General features: G+C 45.7%; 1 protein-coding gene across 1 annotated transcript in view; it reads right to left on the minus strand.

The window, feature by feature from the left end:
* Positions 1–1513: 1513 nt before the first annotated feature.
* Positions 1514–20994, minus strand: part of Elovl6 (ELOVL fatty acid elongase 6) — a 104272-nt gene continuing 84791 nt past the window's right edge. The window contains exons 4-5 of the mRNA XM_075981354.1: positions 10178–10329; positions 1514–4430 (exon numbers count right to left, since the gene is read on the minus strand). Of these exons, the coding sequence (XP_075837469.1) occupies positions 4006–4430; positions 10178–10329 (577 nt within the window). The 3' untranslated portion in view covers positions 1514–4005. The remainder of the gene's footprint in view (positions 4431–10177; positions 10330–20994) is intronic.

Here is a 20994-nt window from a genome sequence, read left to right on the forward strand (position 1 = left end):
AGCTTCATATCGAGTGTTTGAACAAAACAGGTCATCCTTGCTTCACCAGATGTCACTCTCATGTGCACAAGTGACAGACCACACCTTGTGAATTTTCACCCTAATCGCTTTCTGATGGCAGGGAGCTCAGGGACCAGGAAATGGGCATACGGAAGAACAGGGACAGAATAACACTAAGCTGCAAAAGACAATGACTCACAGGACCACAGGCTCTACAACTGTCCCAAACTGATAGCAAAATATTTATTATCCAAACAAAGACCAGGAAAAGATGCGTTTGAAGGCTAGAAAGCTCTGGGCTAGCATCAGGATATTCTCACACAACTGTTGCTCTCCGAGACTGACTCGTTCCCAGGGAAATGTGCCTACACAAGGATCCTGCACAGGCCCGAAGCTTGCAACTCCAGGTGCAAAGTCTAATTTGGTCTGCTCCATTCTCCTAGGAACTCCCTTTACACTTCTGTGGTAGTTCAGGGACCACAGCATCTGCCTGGAAAAGGCTTTCGGCGGGTGCCAGGGCTCGTGTCTGGGTGTGGCAGGCTCGGAGGAAGAGCTCCTTCTATCAGAATAAGACAGTAACCGAGCAGTGTGGGAATGTAGCAAGACTTCTGGAACATTCTACTCTAGTGGAATGGTGCTTTCCACTCTATGGTGACAGGATTTATCTCATCACAAAGATATAACTGACCCAAGACAAACGAACAACAACCCGTGGGTGTCCTCCCTGGAAGAGTTCTCCTAGGTTCCTGGAGGCTTTCCACCCACATGAAGCTTCTGCATGAGCTAGGGGATCATCATATAAATACTACCGGAGACCTAACAAAGCTGCTTTCCTCCTGAAGCAACGCACATGTATTTACCCTCCAGTCTCAAATGTCTATAATAAAATAGGATTAGAAAAATGGGGCGGGGGCAATGACACAGGACTGCCTGAAACAATATCCTTGAGAACTGTGATTTTAATTCAATACTTTGGCCTGGCATTGGACATAAATACGATAAAATAAATAGCAATAGTTGTTCTTTTCTCATAAGTGACACTAGAGGGTCCAGACAAAAGCTCCTACTGTGTGAAGGGTTTCTCACTAGAATTTCATTGCAAACTCACACATTTGAGTCAATGCTCAGACCTAGTGAATGAAACTGCGTTTCTATGAAACTAAGGATCTGTTTCCATTTAATCTAGGAGCAATGTGCTGACTGCACTGGCATTGGGATGCAGCAGGGACGTCAATAGGAAGATGATCTATTGCAGCATAGTGGGGCAGCTAACAAACTTGCTGGCCCGGAATGTGAACTGACAGCAGTATTATCTAGGTGGCAGTCAATTCTCTGGCAGGTTTCAGATGTGTCATAGGCCAGTGGTCCAGCCTCGTATCTTGATATAATTAGAGCAGCTAAGCTGATATATTAAAAAAAAAAAGTGTGCTGAGCCTATATCAGAATTCTGTTTTTTAAAAAACATGTGGCTTTTTTTCCCCCACGATAAACACCGAAAATGCCTTTAGATATATTTAGCTGGTTTAGAAACTATTTATTAGATATTCATCCTGCAAACGAAGAGTCTAAGTTTTTCTACACGTGAACACAGCATGAAGCGAAGATCAAGATTAAAGTGCTTTGGAAGCATAGCTTAGTCTTCTTAAAGTTTACGCTTATTTCCATAGTGTAGCCTGTATTCTACGATAAATATCTGAATTTAATCTCGGGCTGGCCCTGATTAGATTCAAGTCAGCTGACAGGTGACCTTTCCTTCATTTTCATTATTTTGCACGCTTTCTTCTATAAGGCAAGGGAAAGGCTTATTACTGTACAGGACTGCGCCTTTACAAAGGTCAAACAAACAACGACACCCTAAGACTCTATTTGCCGTTGTGGCTCTATACTTTCAGCTTGAGTCAACTTCTGTCCTGATAACACCTCCTTCCAATCACGTCCCCTCTGCCAGCCAACGTGAAGCCACCACCCAGTGCTAACATGGATTGCGACAGCTGCCCCCCAGTCCAGCTTGGCTCCCGGTCTTTCAGTCAGGTCTTGACCTGCATTGGATTCTTTGTTTACTCTTCAACCCATCCACACAGAATGGAACCAAACTTTATTCTTTTCTAATTCCACACATCAACAAGCTGCCGAAAACACCCTTGCCATCTCACAGAAAGGCTGCACAGCTGCCTTTAATTGTGTGACAGCACAATTAAAGCTAAAATAATATAAAAATAATTTGAAAAAAAAAATCCCTTTTCCTGTACACTCTCAAGTAAAGGAAGAGAGCGATAGTTTCTGCTAGCCAAAAATGTGTTCCTGTTCATTTGGGCTTTGCAGCTCAGTGTACCTCACACTTCTGTGCATAAGTGGTTAGGAGTACATAATCTACGAAGTGTAGCGGCCTCTAATGGTTTCCTCTAGTTTGCCTAATCATTAAGCTACTTAACCAGTTAGAATACTATTATACCACATTGAACAACTTTACATAATTGCGTCTTTAAAATATTAGGAACACCGACACATTTATTTGGCTTGTAGAGGACTGAAATATTACAGATAACATTGTCTAGCTTGCTTTCTTTCTTTCTTTTAAGAATATGGCTCTTAATACATTTACTTTCTCCGAGTTCCCAAGTGAAAGTCACTTTAGAATTTAGTGGCGCTTACTTGAAGCAGTGAGGCTCTGTTCTGATTTGGTCAAATGGATGGCGGGCATTTGACAGCATTTAAAACGTAGGGATTCATCTACGCAGGCCCTTCGTGGTCTGCCTATTATTTCAGCCTATATTAAGGTGTGTTTGTTGGAGTTTCCCACTCGGCCAGCAGAGGGCACTCCACACACCTCCGCGCTGCTTAGGGAGCAAAGGCAGAGGATGCAGAAACACAGTGTTTACCCCAAATCAGGCAGAGCCCCGAGATCTGTTTCTGAAAGTCACAAAAAGATAGAAAACATGGACTGTGTCACGGGGCCTCATGTGGAAAGCCAGGAGTCTGCATGAAGCCAAACAAGGAGGAGAAGCAAACATACTGTCAGTCTCCCAGATGAATCTTCAGCTCCCTTCTCTTCCCATTGTCCTTTCCCGGCTCAGTGGCGACTGGCTGAGTTTTGTTGCAGATAGTACAAAACCCCATTTTCAAGTCAACTGGCTGAGCCTCTATCTTTTCAATTCTGCATTTACTCTTCTGTCCTAAAGTCTGGAGCGACTGAACCAAGGATGCTTCATATCTCGCCGAAGAGCAGAAGTAACAGTTGTCAAGGCGACGCTTCAACCGCAAGGTCTGCTGTGGGACCACCTTCTTGGGATGTGGGCTGCGTGGTTTCCATTCTCCCAGAAATACAGTATCGTGAGGAAGTATTGACTTCTGTTTGGTTGTAGCAAACTCAGTAGCCTGAGGCTGTGCAGTGAAGGGAAACATATCTATCTTCTTAATTTCAGCTGCAGTAAAAATATTTAAGACATCTTTTGTCAAGGGGCTATGAGCTAACCTTCCTTTAAAAGGCCTTGATTTTTGCAAAAGCATTGCTGTTCTAGATATAAACCCTGTGTCTCTTCCATGTTTATTATTTCTACAAGCTCTGGTGGAAAGGAATTGTGTCTCTCTCTGTGTGTGTGCTCACATAGTTTGGAAGGGGGAACTTCTTTGTCCTTAGAGAAAAATAACTCTGAACTTGATTTTTCCCCTCTTCCTATAGTGTTTTGCTTGCTTTCCACTAATCCCTCCGCCTGTGGCTCCCTTTGGATCAAGTGTGTTCTAGAGTTGACAGGAGAGAGGGAAAGGGTCCCTCAGCAGCAGCACTGAGACGGAGATGCACTCAGTGAGTCCTCACCCAAAAAGGATCATAAACTTACTGCGTTTAAGTCAAGCTAATCATTACTCCCAAGCTGCCTCGGGTTTTGTGTCTGCTCATACGTGTGTTTTGTTTTTAGCTGCACCATGTGTGATTCCTTGTGCCATTTATCTTTTGTCTAGTATTTTTCGTGATGACCCTGAGCTATGTCTTCCTCCTCAGTCCGGACACTATTCAGTCTTCGCTGTTTTCTTCATTTTGCCGATGTAGGCCTCGAAGAAGAAATGGCAGAAGAGCACAAGGTAGCTGAGGTACATGAGGGAGGACCAGAAGATGTTCTGGAAGTGGGAGTGACACTGGTCGTGCTGCATCCAGGTGAAGACCAGGTAGTTAATGACACAGCCCATCAGCATCTGAGTGATCTGGGAGAGGGTGATGAACATGGCGAACTTCCGGGAGATGCGGAAACCCGCGGCCCGCAGGGCGTAGTAAGAGTACATGATGGCATGCACGCTATAGTTCATCGTCATGAACCAACCGCCCCCGGCCACCATGTCTTTGTAGGAGTACCAAGAGTACAGCAGCACAGTGATGTGGTGGTACCAGTGCAGGAAGATGAGTTTCTGTTTCCTCAGGACGATGAATATCGTATCTCCTGGAACACAAAGAGGGGAAAGAAAGGGATGTGAGGCCCACAGCGTGCTCCGGAGGGAGTGGGGGTAGAAATCTTCAACAAGCGAGGCAGGCTTCTTTTCCAGACACTCAACAGGAAATCTTACTTATTTCTGATCTGAAATGGACATTATCAACCAGACTCAATCATACATTGGCGGAAACGTGACCAGAAGAGGACGGGTGACTGGTCTCAGAACAAGAATGACCAGGAGACAGACTCAGATGCCCAACAAAATGTGCTTAGGCATCTCTTGATAACAAAGACATAATTACCCTTAGATAGACTATATCTAGATCTAGATAGATAGATAGAGCCCTCAAACATGTATCTTGTCAGCTCTGTGTCCTTGTAAATAAGAAAAACATGACTCAGAATAGGAGATGTAGCTCTGTGGGGGCAGAGGGCTGGCTCAACATTGGCAAGGCCCTGGGTGTGACCTCCAGTCCCACCAAGTAGTCGAAACAAAACAGAAACCAGAAAAAAACCCAAATTAAACAGGAGACAAGGGCAGAGGAAGGTGGAAACAAATGACTGTGACTAAGACTTAAATTTTATGAAAAGACTATTAAAAATTCTCTAAGAATGTCAATTTTTCCCTCTCCATGCTACAAAGAAAAGAATTGGTTTGAAGTAGGGACTTTATATAAAAGCTAGAGCTATGCTTGGGTATGTAGCCGCTCGCTGTCACAAATCCCCTTCCGTGATTTTTGAGAAACCTACTGTATGGACCATTTAGGGGGGGAAACTGGATAAACAGTGAGCTGTAACAGATTCACACAGGTAAATGGTGCAGCCACTGCCCAGTCTCTGTAGTGCTCAGTCATGCCAAATCAGCTTCAGGACAGGGGAAATGGCTGGCTTGATAAACTGTGTGCTGTACAAGCCAGAGGACTTGAGTTCGGATTCCGAGCACCTTTGTAAAAAGCTGGACTTCTTGGTAGGTACCTGTTATCCCAGCTGGGAAAGAGGAGAAAGGCCCATTCCTGGAGCTCACTGGCTCACTGATGAGCTCCGGGTTCAGCAGGAGACCCTGCCTCAAAACACAAGTGGGGGAGGGGGGTTGGCTGAGAAAGACACCTGAAGTTGACTTCAGACTGCCAGATACACACACGGGCATGCCTCTGCACACACGCATACAGCAACATGAATGTGCACATGTACAACATGCGTAAAACGTCTTTCACAAATATAACTACTCTTTTTAATACCATTAAGAACTGGAAATTTGTTCTACTCTGAGGTTTCATTACAGATAAATGGAGCAAGCACAAACCCTAGTCTTACCCGTCACGTACTTGGTGGATGGCCTAGGTTCCTGGTCTAGACAAGGCCAAGGAATGCTGGGCCTGGCAAGCCAACGTTCCCATGGCTGCGGTCACACTACTACAGGTAGTGTCCCGTTACTTTTACCAGGAGCTATTACTTTATTTCCCCAATGAATTATTAAGCATAATTGCTTCTTATTTGTTTAGAAAAGAAAGCGAAGTTGCCAGTGGCTACATTTCTATACCAATGATGAAATTTCCATCAAAATCCTCTGCTCTCTTGTGAGACGCTGCTTCTCATTGTGCCTATAAATGCCAGGTGGACCGGAAAGACAGACGGCAACGGTCACTCTCGGGTAGACTGAAGGGCCAAATTCTACTTTGTATTAAACTATGCTGCTTCGGCACGCCTGTCAGAGTCACCATTTCTGTGCAATGCCTGTTCTGTTCCTTCCTTCCTTCCTTCCTTCCTTCCTTCCTTCCTTCCTTCCTTCCTTCCTTCCTTCCTTCCTTCTTTGGACTATAATGTAGATATAATTCTAGCCTACCTTTGCTAGGAATGGAAAGAAGGGAAAAGTCTAGGGAATTTCATGTTCTAAACAAATTTAGTCAGTCCTAATCGAGATGTTTTAATGAACCTCTTAACATTCATTAAAAAATATCAACCTGATTCAATACCCAAATGGAATGATGGCAATTGGCCATAAAATATTCACTCCATCCCAGCTAACTCTCACTCTGTCAGCCCTCTTACACGAAGAACATCTTGTCTAACAATACAGTGTGGGAATGGAAGCAGGATCTGTGGTACTGAAGAACGCCGTGCTTTCCTCTGTCTGGAGTCGGGGGAGAAGGATGTTTGACTGTCTCAGTAGGCCTAGCTACTTTTGGGGGAAGGCGAGGGAGGGAGATCAATCTGTCATGAAATCTCGAAAACAAAATCCACCTGAATTTACAACCGAGTCCTTTTCAGAGCGCACGTTCAGGATGGTAGAAGGGGAAGATGAGGGCGATGGTTTTGACTATGGCTGGGTTCCAGAAGGACCAGCCTCGTCCTCCACGGCCTTCATGGCTATGATTGCAATCATGGCTATGATTGCATAGCCATGTTTTCTGATGCAAATCTAGCTCTGTTCATCATCATCATCATCATCATCATCATCATCATCATCATCATCATCATCATATTTTCCATTTTCTAAGTCATGCCAAATCGTGAAATTTGTAGCTGTGGCAGAAGCAATAGAGGAACGAAGAGATATATGCTACCCTAAGGACTTTGATGGGATCAGTGTTGGCTAGTCGATCTTCTGGCACAAATATCCCTTGGCATTTATGAAACTGGTGCCAGTTGAGTATAAATGAAAGGACTTTGAGCTCTTGAAGGTGTCTGCTTTGCCATTATTTTGTTGCACTTTGATTCACGTTCCTCTTTACGGTCACCCCTAAAACCCTCAGCCCAGCTATTTTCAACCAAGAGACAGCTAGCAGATAAGACATTGGGATTTCTTGTACCCAAGATCTCTGTGTGCCTAAGGAGATGTCAAGCAGCCTGCTCTTTTCGGGGCAAACACGGCCACTAAAGACATGTTGAGCCAACTCTGTGCGTGTGGCTTGTCACAGATGACTGAGCTCCTCTTCGCAGAGTTAGCTGCAAAGCAGCTGAGTCAGAGCTCCCCAACAATGACAAGCTCAGCTGCGCGAGGGCCTAGACACAGAGCAGATGTTTCCAAGTCTTAACAAAAGCAAATCTCAGCAGGTTTTAATAGAATTCAAGCCGTGGGCACTGGCAATTTGGCACGCGCAGTAGCTGGGCGGCTCTCTTGCTCTCACTTATGCTAATAAAGGGGAGTCCTTTAAACCCACTGGGTCCACCACTTCCACTGAGATAGAGAGAGCCCTTATTGTCACCATTCAGAGGTTGGTGAGTGAGTACAGCTTCAGCTGGGGGAGGTAGGAAAGTTCCAGAAATGGACAGTGTGATGGCTGCATCACAATATGAACACTATGCCTGTTTAGTCCCCGGGGAGAAGAGAATGGTGAAAACTCCAGGAGTATGCTTTTGGGGGGACTGCAGATAGTCTCGGTGACGTACTACCAGTGTGGGGTGCGCATGGGTGCGCACGCGTGCATTCCCGCATGATATCTCTCTGGTATTTGTAAAGGACTCCATAAATCATAGACTACAGAAAGGTAGAACGTAGGACCTAAAGAGAACTTCTAAATAATTCTAATGGAGAAATCTTTCTTAATCAGATGATATTGACAAGACTTCCTAATTGTAGAAAACCAGGAGTTAATTTAACCCTCAATGAGCACAGGCAAACACACTCTAAGGGTCGAGGCTGATTTGGGGGACACCTGTTTGGATTTTTAGACCTGTGACACTCAGCAGCTGACCCCCGACAAGACACTGTTACACAAGCTCTAGAGTATATGGAGGCCACTGTTCTATATTTTTAATTTAGGAAAGTGTTGTCAGATCTTAGTATGCTTCTATGAAGGATCTGGGGCCGTATGAAGAATGTATCACGCCGGGGGGTGGTGGTGCACGCCTTTAATCCCAGCACTCGGGAGGCAGAGGCAGGCGGATCTCTGCGAGTTCGAGACCAGCCTGGTCTACACGAGCTAGTTCCAGGACAGGCTCCAAAGCCACAGAGAAACCCTGTCTCGAAAAAAACCAAAAAAAAAAAAAAAAAGTATCACCATTAGAAAACTGGCAGGATTCATTAGGAAAGAGTTTCTGTGTGTTAGTTCATGCGAGCAAATTCAACAAGAAGTGTGCGGACCTAAATCCAAACCCTTAGAAGTCATAAAAGAGCTGCCATGTGTTAAGCAAGCATCTAAAGAAAGAAGCAGAGACAGAATTGGGGGGGGCAGTTAGCATGGTGTACACTAGAGGTACGACAGAGACCCTCTCTCACATGGGAAGAGCTCAACACCCAAGGTTGTCCTCCAACCTCCACATGCACATCAGAGCATGCATATACCTGCACTCACACACCCAAATGTGCACACACACACACACACATGCACAGAGAACTTCCTGGGGCCTGGTCTGTAGTCTTCAAATTGTAAAAATCTATGTCAAGTAGCTTTGCATTCTAATCATAGGTGCTTACATAAATTCATCGACTGACTAACTGAATCTATATTAACACATTTATTCTGAGTTTGTGCTCATGGTGCTACGTGCGTATGTGCCTGCTGCGGGGACACACAGCATTCACTCTGGATCATGTAGAGCCCTGTGTCTGCATTCTGATCCTCACAGGAAAGGTTTTAGAGTGTTTGGCTACTCGTTGTTATTCTTTGACCTTGGAAGACAACCATCAACCCAACCGCCAGCCTCCGACAGGCAGCAGACTTCACAGCACACTGTGGCAGGTGGCTTAGCTGCTCCCCATCACACTGGGGAGAACTCCTGAGCATGTGACCACCAACTGTGAGAATGTTACCAACCACAATGCAGACCGGAGAAGTCTTGTGATGAACCTACAACCTGTCGTCCTTCTTCCGTTTCTTTTCTTTAAGACATGGTTTCTCTGTGTAGCCATGCTGACTGTCCTGGAACTCACTCTGTAGACCAAGCTGGCTTCGAACTCAGAGAGATCGACCTGCCTCTGCCTCCCGTGAGCTGGGATTAAAGGCGTGCGACACTACCATTAGGCTCTGTAACCTCTTTTTAAGGGAGACAAAAACATGAACAAGTGCCTTTTAATTCCACAATCCAGATATTTGAACTAAAGCCATATGATTAGAAATATTAGGAATCTCAGAGAGAAGGTGACGTGTCTTCCTCAAGCGCACACACCACTTGTCACTTGTCAATGCTCCTGCAAACCTGTCCCTCCCTTACTTTCAGGACCACCAAAAAGAGCGAAGAGAACATATAAGCTGAGCAAGATTTCCACTGATTTCTGGCAGCTGCCCTACATTCACTTTCCCCAGGCCAGACTCGGGGCGGGGGGAGGAAGGAGAAAACCAATGGCAGGACTCAACAGTTAGCATTTGTTAATGAGAACACGAACCCCAGAAGTGAAGTTTAATTTCTCAATCTGAACCCGAGCTCCAGAGATGAACGTCCACTTATCTATGTGACTTGGAAATTACCGTGTTGCTCGCCCTCCCCACATTTTAACGTTAGCTCAGCTGTTAATGGAGCTTAGAGAGGAGACAGTGTGTTGTTTTATAAATCCCTGAAAGTGACTTATTTTTAGTAGTGCTGGGAAATTGGCATTTGAAACCTCGTTTTTTTTTTTTTGTCAATATACATGATGTATTTAAATAGGAGGGAGCAAAGGGATGGGACAGCCCCGTCAAAATCCTCAAGTCCTCACGTTCTACTCCTTCAGCAATCAACCAAGACAGACGTACACACTGAGTGTTTTAGTCTTAGTAAGTCCTGCGCGTGTAAAGCTGCGATGGGGGTGGGGGACTGGGGAGGATGGGGACACTCACCTAGTTCAGGTGCTTTGCTGAGCACAAACGCGTAAGCCCAGAATTTGCTGACAGGTCCATTGTAAAAACTCTGGTCACAAACTGACTGCTTGAGGCCTTTGGTCATCAAAATGTACACCATGTAAGCACCAGTTCGAAGAGCACCGAATATACTTCCATTAGAGAGATTAAAAACAAAGAAAAGAAACAACAATTAGGGAAAGAATTTCACTTATGACACATTAATCTGTTATGGTGTAAGTGTGAAATGGCCCCCGAAGGCTCTTTTGTTTGAATACCTGGTCCCCAGCTGGTGGCCTGTTTTGGAAGGTCCTGGAACCTTTAGGAGGTAAAGCCTTTTACTATGGCATTGGAAGTAGCCTTGAAGTTGTACAGCCTGGGCAAACTTCCTGTTGTCTCTCTGTCACCTGACTGGGTGGAAATGGTACCAGCTACCTCATGTTCTTCCTGCCACACTCCCCTGCTCCAATGATGGACTGCATCCTTCCTTAGGGTGCACACCAAAATCAACCCATCCTCCCTTGTCCCTCCTTCTCACAGCAATGAGAAGTCACGGATGTGAACAAGCTTAGATCGGTTGGCTACTGGTCAAAGCAGGCAGAGAAGGCTCCTGTACTCAGTGCCCTGGGTACCTTTTTTAGCACCCTGTAAAGGAGCTAACACAACCCCCGGTCCTCTGTTTTGAAGACCATTTGCTCCTCATCAGTGTTCCAGAATGAGGTCATGGAATAGAAGACTCAGTCCACACCAGCATCTTCCTAAGAATCTCCTAGGAATGGCTTTCTGCTTGGGAACCACTTCAAGGACAGGAGACAGGACAGCTGCCTGTCCTTGGCACTACCTCAGTTTGATCTGTATTTAGTCATTTTCCAAGTCTTGTTGGCTCTCAGCCCTGAAAGTCTGTTAATGTCTTGAAGCTAACTCGCCCTCCACATCTGGACCAGATGCCTTGGTTCCTGCAGCAGGAACCAAGCCGCTGGTCCTGGCCACCTCCTTCTGCTCTGTGGTCATCTTCCTCATCGTATCAGGGGTGCCCTCTAGGCTCACCTCTACTACCAACCCTGCTATGAGTTCCACCCACCCTAAAAAAGCTAAGTATCCACCCAACTGTGCACACAAACTACCAACACTGTTCTTCAACATGCTTGCCTCCACACACTCATAGACGGTCCACAGAGATGTCAAAGGGGAAAAGGGTTTTGTTTTTTTTTCTTTTTGACAATAGAAACACAAAACAAGCAAAACCTGGAGCTGCTAAGGAAACAGGAGTACTGTGGAACACGCTGACTCAATACTGTAACTGAAAACGTGAGAGGTCTTGGCAACTGGAGCAAAGGGATTCCACGGTAAGTGAATTCCTCAAGTCAGTGCCCATGCCCGTCTAAGTTGTGACTGTAAGCAGCACCTTCAAGTGTAGCGTCCCTAATTTCAATAGGTATCATCACTCTTTGATTACGGATCCAGTTTAACTCCTTCAGTTGCTCTCTGCACCCAGAAGCCCCTCCTCTCCAGGAATCACATGATTCTGCAGGGCTTCTTTATTGCTCTCCCACCTACTGAAGTTCCTGCCAGCACCACTGAGTACCACTACCCATTCTCTCCTCAGGACCCTCTAGGTACTTCCTCCTCCTGGGAGCTTGTCTGCATTCATCCCAAGGCTGGTTCCTTGTCCTTTTCAAATCCCAAAGAGGCATCATCTCCTGATAGGGATGCCTCCATATTTACAGTCAATAAAATAGCCCTAATTTAGAGAAGATGGAGGAGTTACTTTCATTTAATAAAGAAACTGCCTTGGCCCATTTGATAGGCCAGCCCTTAGGTGGGTGGAGTAAACAGACAGAATGCTGGGAGAAAGAAGCCGAGTCAGGCAGTCACCATGATTCTCCCACTCCAGACAGACGCAGGTTAAGATCTTTCCTGGTAAGCCAGCTCGTGGTGCTACACAGAATATTAGAAATGGGTTAGATCAATATGTAAGAGCTAGCCAATAAGAGGCTGGAACTAATGGGCCAGGCAGTGTTTAAAAGAATACAGTTTCCGTGTAATTATTTCAGGTATAAAGCTAGCTGTGCGGGCGGCCGGGTGCCAGGAACGTAGCCCGCCACTCCTATTACAACACAGAGACAGTGGTTTGTATCTCATCAGTCCAAGTTGGATAATGGAGCTTCTTATTCTTAACTGGACTTCCTTCAGCCTTCCCTTCTGCTTCACTAGATGCTGGCTGAACTTTCAAGAGGAGAGGTTCCAACTTCTCCAAATCAAGGTTTTATGTCTTAGACACTCTGCTGTTACAGAAGGTAACAGAAGCATGGACGTGTGATCCAATGGTGGGCTGTCTGATGGAGAGTCAAGAACCTCCCTCCTCCATAAGAGTCCTTTGTTCGGGGTGTCCCAATAGCTTATTCCAAGAATAAATCAAACCTCTCATCTGCAGTTTAGGAGCAATCGTGAGTGTCTACCCCAGTTTTAGCATGCTGGTTTTCCTGGCAGAGATTGATTAGGGTACACATCTGGCCGATTCTAGCCAAGGTGAGAGGCCCGCTTCTTTGCTGATACGAATGGTTTGAACACAGACATTTTGCAGCCCTGAGAAAAAAGTCAACCCAGGATAGCAGAACAATGGCTCTGGACGTGGCTGAGCTGGTGAATGAAGTCATGTTTTAATTACTCTGGTTCAGACCTCTTGCATTTGAGTGGTAAGTCTGTATCGCGTAAACTACTGGCAAATTTTCTTCCTATTACATGTAGCCCAAAGCCCTAGGTAGATACAACAGTGATTTTTTTTTTTTTTTAAATCATTCTGTACAGAATCACCTTTGTGGCTCAAAATACAGTACTGCTGGTATGGCAGTACATAATCTATCAGTTATCTCTCATATACCAGTAGGGGGAGCTATCAGTGACTTGTTAAGTCTAAGGTCAGGAAACATCTGATTCCCTTTCAAAACACATGGGCGAGATCTAGGAGTTTTCTGTAAAATATTTTATAAAGCATAATCTTGCCATCACATCCAGCCCATCATACATGCCCATGTGGCCCCAAGATATGGTGGTCATGTGACCATCTCTAGCCAAGGTGCTGAGAATTTGGTGCAGGTTCCTTTGGGCTGGGAATGGTTTTGCTGCTCTTCATCTGTACTGTCTGAATGAAACTGCAACAGACACTGGGGTTTGAGCTGGGGGCAAACAGTTATTCACAGGGTTGAGTGCTAGACCCTGGGAAAACCACTGCAGAGAACTTCTTACATCACAATGACCCACAATACCATTGGTAAATACATATGACACACTGTCTCGTGTCTGGACATAAGACTCACTCCTTGAGCTCCAAACAGTAAGGCTGACTCAGAACTGAAGACAGAGGCACTTCTGAGGGACCATGTCGGTGCCAGCCACTGGGCCCATGTGTTCACGAGCAAAGCCTCATTGTTGGGCTATGATAACGCCTCCTGCCCAACAGGTCCTCTGAGGGAACCCACTAGCTCTGCTCGGCCTCAGCTCAGCCATGTGTGGTCTGGATTAGGCGGCTCTTACAACAGCAGCATGTGGTGACAGAGGACTAAAACATCCTAAGACCTCTTTTGTCTGTAAATTGCGTTACTTCTAGACAGTGTGACTCAGCCACGGAAGAGCAGTTCCGGTTCTGTGACCACTATTCTCTGGTAAGCTTGGCCGGGCCTTTCCCTCTCTGGGACACATGACTAGTCCTTTCTATAAAGAAACATTCTAGCCACCCCCACAGCTGAAGTTCAAGTCTTCTGAACCCACAAGACAGTTGGGAGTCATCCTTCTCTTTGAGCCCTCCCTAGGGAGGTTCCTGTAGCCTGCAGCTCGCTGTTGAGGGCATGATGCCAAGGAGCCCCTGATGGGGGTGGGGGTGGGGTAAGACGGAAGCAGGGCGGGGATGCCGATACATAACTGGAGGACACGCTCTACCTAGTCTGCGCAGGCTCCCTGCTCTCCTACCCAGATTGCAAATCCCGTGTCTGCCAGCTTTTCGCCATCCAAGTCAGCTAGCAAGTTTCTAACTCCGACGAACATCTGGCAAGGGAAGCAGCTGGCACGGGAAAGCAACTAATTCCTGCACATGGTATCTTTAGTCAGCTGACAAAGGCTATTCCGAGGGGCAGGTGAGCAGGAGAGTCTGGGCGACGGTGTGAGCAGGCGACCACCGCAGGAATTCCTTTTCTGCTCCCACCCCCACCCCCACACTTAGCCACTCATTCGTTCTGGGGGCACTGGCAGTCTTTGTTTCAACAGTGCAAGGGAAGCAAGAGCGTGGCGGGAGGAGTCAACGGAGGTCAGTGAAGTGCCCCAATTGGCTGAGGCGCTCCTTACCTCTCTCTGGCCACCTTGTAAGGACCAGGGTTGTGAATTTCCCCAGCAGATGCCAGGAATAGCTACTGGGCACTAAACTGAGAAGAGAACAGTCCAAGGGTGAACGAGAGAACCGTGTTCTTTGTACCCCAAGTATATACATTCAGTATTGCTTATTTTCAATAGCATATATTAACGTTTTTAAAAAACTCTACTTAAATAGGTAGCTGGCCACCACTGATCACCGAATAAACCAAAGCAGAGGTGCCTGCAGCAACTAGGCTTGTGACTGACTGCCCAGCCTGAAGGTGAGATGGGATAGAAACCACCTTGTGATTTAAGCACAAACTGGCATGGGAGGTCTGGGAGGAAAGGGGGGAACCCGCAGTCAAGATGTAAAAGTAAAAACAAAAATAAACACAAACAACATCAAGAACCGGCACTAGGACTGTTGGAGAAAAGCCTGATCCATTTACTGAACCAACAACCATTTAACTAACACCAAGTGTCAGATACTGCAGGGCTCGTGGGGAGGCCTGAGAACCTCTGTAACATACTGTAGGCTACAGAGACCCCTAAAACACGTAGGCAGACACACGTACACACATGCACAAACACACACACCAAACACCAGAAAAGGTAGGAGGGAGTGAGTGTGTATATGGCCAGGACTCCTCTTCAGAAGGCTGAACACTTAAACTTAGAAAAAACTTGCCTTTAGCTTGTGTTAGCTTGAAGATCTAAGTATTAGGATCCTTGAAAAAGAAGTATAATAAGTGCAGCCTTTTGTTTAAACAGACAAAGATGGCCCGATTAGTTTCCTTTTCAATATACTCAAAGTAAGCAGAGGGAGCTATCTCATGATTTTGAACAAAAGTGCTATTGGGGATCCATGCAGTGGGGTAGATCAGAAAACACTGTCATTTGCACATTGTTTTCGGGTTTACCGGTGGCTTTTATCCCACAGTCGTGACCTGCTGTATACAATGCCTCAAGAATACACTTATAGAACTGGTTCAGAATAAATTTTAATTTATTCCAAAAAGAAGACGTATAACATAATGCTAATAATGGCCGCTAACTCACGCAAGTCCTGGTCATCTACCTACTTAATACTAAGGTGCTATTCTTACCTCTAAATTCTATTATCACCTAAATATCTAAACAGAACATCTGAGTACTAATTAAGAATTTCAGAACTCTACCTTAAGAAGGGTCTTGTGTAACGAGTACATTCAGTTAATCCATTTCTGAAAGCCTCTTTCACGGCATTTCCTTATTGGTCTTGGCATAGCCATATGGTATTCAGAATTCTAACACGGTCCCTAAGGCTCTTAGTAAACTACCAACTACCCGCAAGATCTGCACCAAAGGTACAATCACTCCCACGGTTGGGTAATGAAACTGTTTTATGATGCTTCTATCACAGCATCAGTGTCTGGGATTTTGTCCGTAGTTACAACATTGCAACGGCCGAGCCAGCAATTGCAGCCCTTTAGAAACTCAGGAGAGGCCACTGACAGACACACTTCTGATAATGAAATCTGAGCTGCCATTGTTCTTAGAGTAGGGCAAACACACCCAATGATCCCAGAACAGGATAAAACAAATGAAACAAACACATAACAACAAACCCACAAAGCAGCCAGCAGCACCCAGCATCCGCTGTAATGCACTCACACCTAGGACAGGATGCAGGCTCCACACGTGGTACAGAATCGGGGCATCCATGCCCCTAATGTCTCTACTGATGACACACAGCTCAAAGTCTGAGCCCTTCCACACTCAGTAGAGAATGTCATAATTTAGCCTTGGCGAAACCGTTTTTCAGCAGCAACACAGCAGGCCAAAGGACAGACTGCCTTTGTCCATTCGGCCAGCAGCTAATCTGAGCTATCTGGTCACTTACTCTGTCCCTCCGCTTTGCAAAGCGTATAATTATATAGTTTTTCTTCCACTACTGAGAAGTATTTCTATAGGTTTTATGTTTTAATTTGTATTTTTCCTTTTATTTTATACGGATGAGTGTTTGGCCTGCAGTGCCCATGGAGGCCAGAAGAGGCTGTTGGGTTCCCCTGGGAGTGGAGTTAAAGATAGCTGTGAACCACCATGTGGAGGCTGGGAATCCAACTTGGGTCCTGTGAACGAGACAGTGACTGTCACCACTGAGCTGTCTCTTCCCAAATACGGTGGCTCAAGAGGCTAAAACTGTCCATTATGTGAAGCATTAGTTGACACGACACATGTATTTGGACTCAGTGACCCTAGAACCACATAGGACAACCACAGAACCCTCTTCTCCCAGAAGTTACTAGAAAACTAACTTTAACAGTTTTTATTCTAATTTAAAAACAGTTTTTATTATTTTTTAAGTAACATACAAAGCAAGAGATTTCTCTGTATGATTAAACTCTCATTTCTAATACCCGCTTCATAATTTAATCCTTGGGAATCTACGTTTGAAGTTCTGTTACTCAGACACTACTGCCTTCCCGAAGAGCAACAATCACAAGAAACAATGGAAAGGAATAATTAGAACTGAAGATAGATGATAAGGAGAAGAATATTGGGTGTTAAACGGTGAGCCCAGTTTAAAATAAGGAGGAAAAGCAGACATGTAACACTGGACTCACGGGGCAGCTTCTAGTTGATTTTCATTTGTAATGACAACGAAGTGACCGCTATGCGCAGATGACAAGGTAATACCAGGCTAAGGAAACGATACTCGCCGAAGTATGGAGGCCGCCAGTCCTGAAGGCGTCCTGCAGGACACAGCTGGCGGGGGAAGTGTAAGAGTACAGAGAGGCTTTGTAAGTAGACAGCTTGCTCACAGTGTGCCCTGGGAGGCACCCACTCTGGTGGGTGTGCAGCGCACAGCTGCCGTCTCCACTCACAATACCCCTTTGATAAGCCAAGGAGCTCCTGCCTTGCACAGTTGTTCTGATTATGTTTGATAGGACGAGCTCACTCCGATCCATCTTCTGATCGATCAGCTCAGTTCCCTTAACTTGTAAATATAAGCAATTTTTTTTTTCCAAGTAAAAAGAAAGCCTTAAAGGGCTGAACGTTGCTTAAATGACTCCCAGTGACCTGCCATGTCAAACAGAGCTGAGCATGGTCCTTACTCTGGAGTGAACAACTTGGAAATGACCCACTTGTTCCAAGAACCTGCCTGGCAAGGTACTGACACTCTGGGGCCAAGTATGCATGACTAACTTGATAAAAAAAAACAAAACAAAAACAGCTTTTGTCGAGTGGGGAAGGGAAGAGGCAAGGAGAAGGTAAAGTAATTACTAGTGCACCAGCTCCACAATGGCTTTCCACTAGCAGCTGTCATGGGGAACAGGACATATGGCTGTAGGAGCTGACACCTTCGCTTAGGATCAATCACAGGTTTTCGTAAGGCAGCCAGATCTTCCACTTACTGGAGTTACACTTCACTGCGAGTCACATGGATTCCTGTCTGTCCAGCACATCAGCCTAGCACATGGTGGGTGGCTTCGGTTCCCTCGGGACCAATAAGGACAGTACCTGTGCCAGCCTCAGGTCTGGCTGGCTCAAACATGATTCTGCAAACACCTCAGGATGTCTCCCATTTGAGGAACTCCACTGAGCCGCAGGGTGATGCAATCCCCTAGCTTCATGAGGCACGGCCATCTCTGTTTTGTAGGCATGGACATAGGCAGCAAGAGAGTTTGGGGCTAGCCTCAGGACTTCCAGAAAGTTCCCAAGCAGCAGATACTCTAGTCTACAGCTTAGCTTGGAGCTGCTTCCGAAAACTCACCAGGCTGTCGTAAACGAGTGGCTGGCTGTCAGTGTGTCTGAAAAGAAAATCTTCTGCATGCCCTAAAATGGTTTCCATGCCAGGGACACAACTCACACCAAGGAGTCTCACCTGTAGTCTTGGAAGTGACTACTAGTCACTAGGATACTCTAGATATTCCAAGTTCAAGATACCACCTTGCCTGTCCTCCTGGCCCCATGAATCTGTGCATGAAGATACATCGGCAACCAATGGAAAAAGCCACCCACCCACCTAGGACCCACAGGTATCCAGGTAAGAACCCTCCTTGACTTTGAAGACAAGGCCACGCGTCTTGTGGTGGGTGTGTTTTCTTTCTGAGTTACACTCTTCACTCAACCACTAACGCATCGCCACCTCATCAATACATTCCTGAGAAGGCTCGCCCAGGCCTAAGGAGATTTTCGATTTCGTCTGGGAAGAACAATATACAGGAGTCTGGACTTTCACAATGAGAACAACAACAAAACCTAGAACCTTAGTGACTGGATGCTAGAAAACCCCCAAGACTCATGGGAACTAGAGAGCACCCGAAATGAATGAGGCCGCCAGGGAGATAAACGCTGAAGCCAAAAATATCTCACTACAAAAACGGCAAGTCATCTTGTTTCTCCAGAAAACTTAGCTCCTCAGGAAAACTCATCATGTTTGGAATATGAGCAGATTATGAGAACACTAATTAATTCCAGTGCCAAGACTAATAGCCTTGCTCCATCGGCAGGACTTTAGAGGCTTTGCTGGCTTACACAGCTGCGGGAGTAGCCCGACCTCATCCGAGGGATAATTAATGACAACCTCGTGGGGGAAGAGTTCCTGAAGCTACAGGACATCATGTGTTCAGCCTAATTCAGCTACTCCAGGAGGAGGAGGGAGGGAAGGAAGGTCACCGTGGTCCTCAGCTTCTCACAGCCTTAAACAAGTACAGCTCCGAGGAAGGGAAGAAATCACAGAGCAGTAAGATTCTGCTCCCTCCCATACCCAGTTTCTTCCTTTGGGCACATCCATCAGGTCTTGATCACCCTTTAAAACAGGACATTAATTCCTTCGGAAATTGTCACTGTCTGAATTGTCACAGAACTGAATCATTAGTGTCACCAGGCCTATCAAGGAAGGTGAAGTTAATAGATGACCATATTATTCCACAAATATTCAGCATAAATGCTCTCTGGGTGGTAGGCGGTACTCTTCATTGAGAAGAGTTCAGTTCTGCTTTCTCCCAGATTATAATAATTATTTTTATATTACACTATCATTATTTTTTTTACTAGGTGCATGATCTGTGAAATATTCATTCACTTGTGAACCTAAACAGCAATGTATCTTTTCCTGTCACGGAGTAACTCCTCCATAGCTACTGCCAGGGTCTAGACATAAGGGAGTAGCAACTTGGGTACCTTTCCTGGAGCCGTCAGTGGGCACTTTACTGTATCTTTAGTGAGGGGAGGCCTACGGGGGCCGGCAGTTGATACCTTGGACTGCAGCCTGGCCCAGCATTCTACCCGCCTCATCCCACAGGTGTTGCCTCCTTCAAGGCCATCTTGGTTTTGATGATTAGTGTGGTTGTTATCAGAGAGCTAGCAGTGCTGCAAAGAAGGGAGGGAGCCGAGACCCCTTGGGTGCTGACGGATGGGACGTAAAATGGAAGGAGAGGCTAAGTTATTTCATGGTCTGGGTAGCCGGGGACAAACAAGCAGCCTCAGACTACACTAAGAAGATAATATGGCAGTCCCCCTAAAAGTTGAAAACACATGACCACACAATTCATCAGTCTTACCCCCATGGCACAGAGTTTATCCACAAGAACTAAAAATAAAACTGGAACTTATTTCCACACACGTGTTCCAGCAACAATATTCATAACAGAGGTGGGAGCAGCCCAAGTGTCTGTCAGTGGATGAATGGCTAAACAGCACGTGGCATATTCAAATGATGGTCCAGTGAGCCTCAGAAGGAAATTCTGTCATCAACTACAGCGTGGACGAACAGTGAGGGATCCCACGTAGAGTGAAATAAGCCCACAACAAAAAGACAAATTCGGGTATGACTCAGCTTGTAAGTCAAACATGGACAGACAGAAGAAAATGGTGAGAGATGGTGTGTGTGTGGAGGGGGAGAAATGGACAGTTTCAATTTTGCAAGATAAAAAAAAAGCCCTACATCTGGTTTGCATAGCAATTCAAACACACTTGATACACATAAAAAAATGGTTGAGAGAACAGTCTCTCCCTATTTCACCATACCCGCCCCCCAAAAAGCAGCAGCTCTGGAAAACTGGAAAAGGGCCTTTAAATCAGAGAAACTGAGTACCATGTCACAGCCTGCCTCCTGCAAGGGGATCCTGGAAGAAATTCCTAGATAAGGACTGTGCATTTCAATCTACGATTCAGATCAGTGTATGGGAAAATGTGAAGAATTCAAGATGGGTGCTGATGAAGAGAAACACTGGTGCGGACGTCACGGGGTGAGAATGGCTAAGGAGAGAACCATCTCTATAAGTGTTACGATAGCTAGATCAAGTTTGCAGGATGAACTACTCCGTCAACACCCACAAGCCCTTCAACAACAACGAAAATCTCAAACCAATGAAGCTCTCTCTTTCCAGACAGTTATATGTAAATACTGTAACTAGTTGATCTTAACTAAATGCTCACACGGGACTTAGTGCCCCATTCGAACAAAGCTAGGGAGCACAGATAAC

The sequence above is a fragment of the Microtus pennsylvanicus genome, chromosome 7 (genome assembly GCF_037038515.1).
Source record: "Microtus pennsylvanicus isolate mMicPen1 chromosome 7, mMicPen1.hap1, whole genome shotgun sequence".
Taxonomy (NCBI): Eukaryota; Metazoa; Chordata; class Mammalia; order Rodentia; family Cricetidae; genus Microtus; species Microtus pennsylvanicus.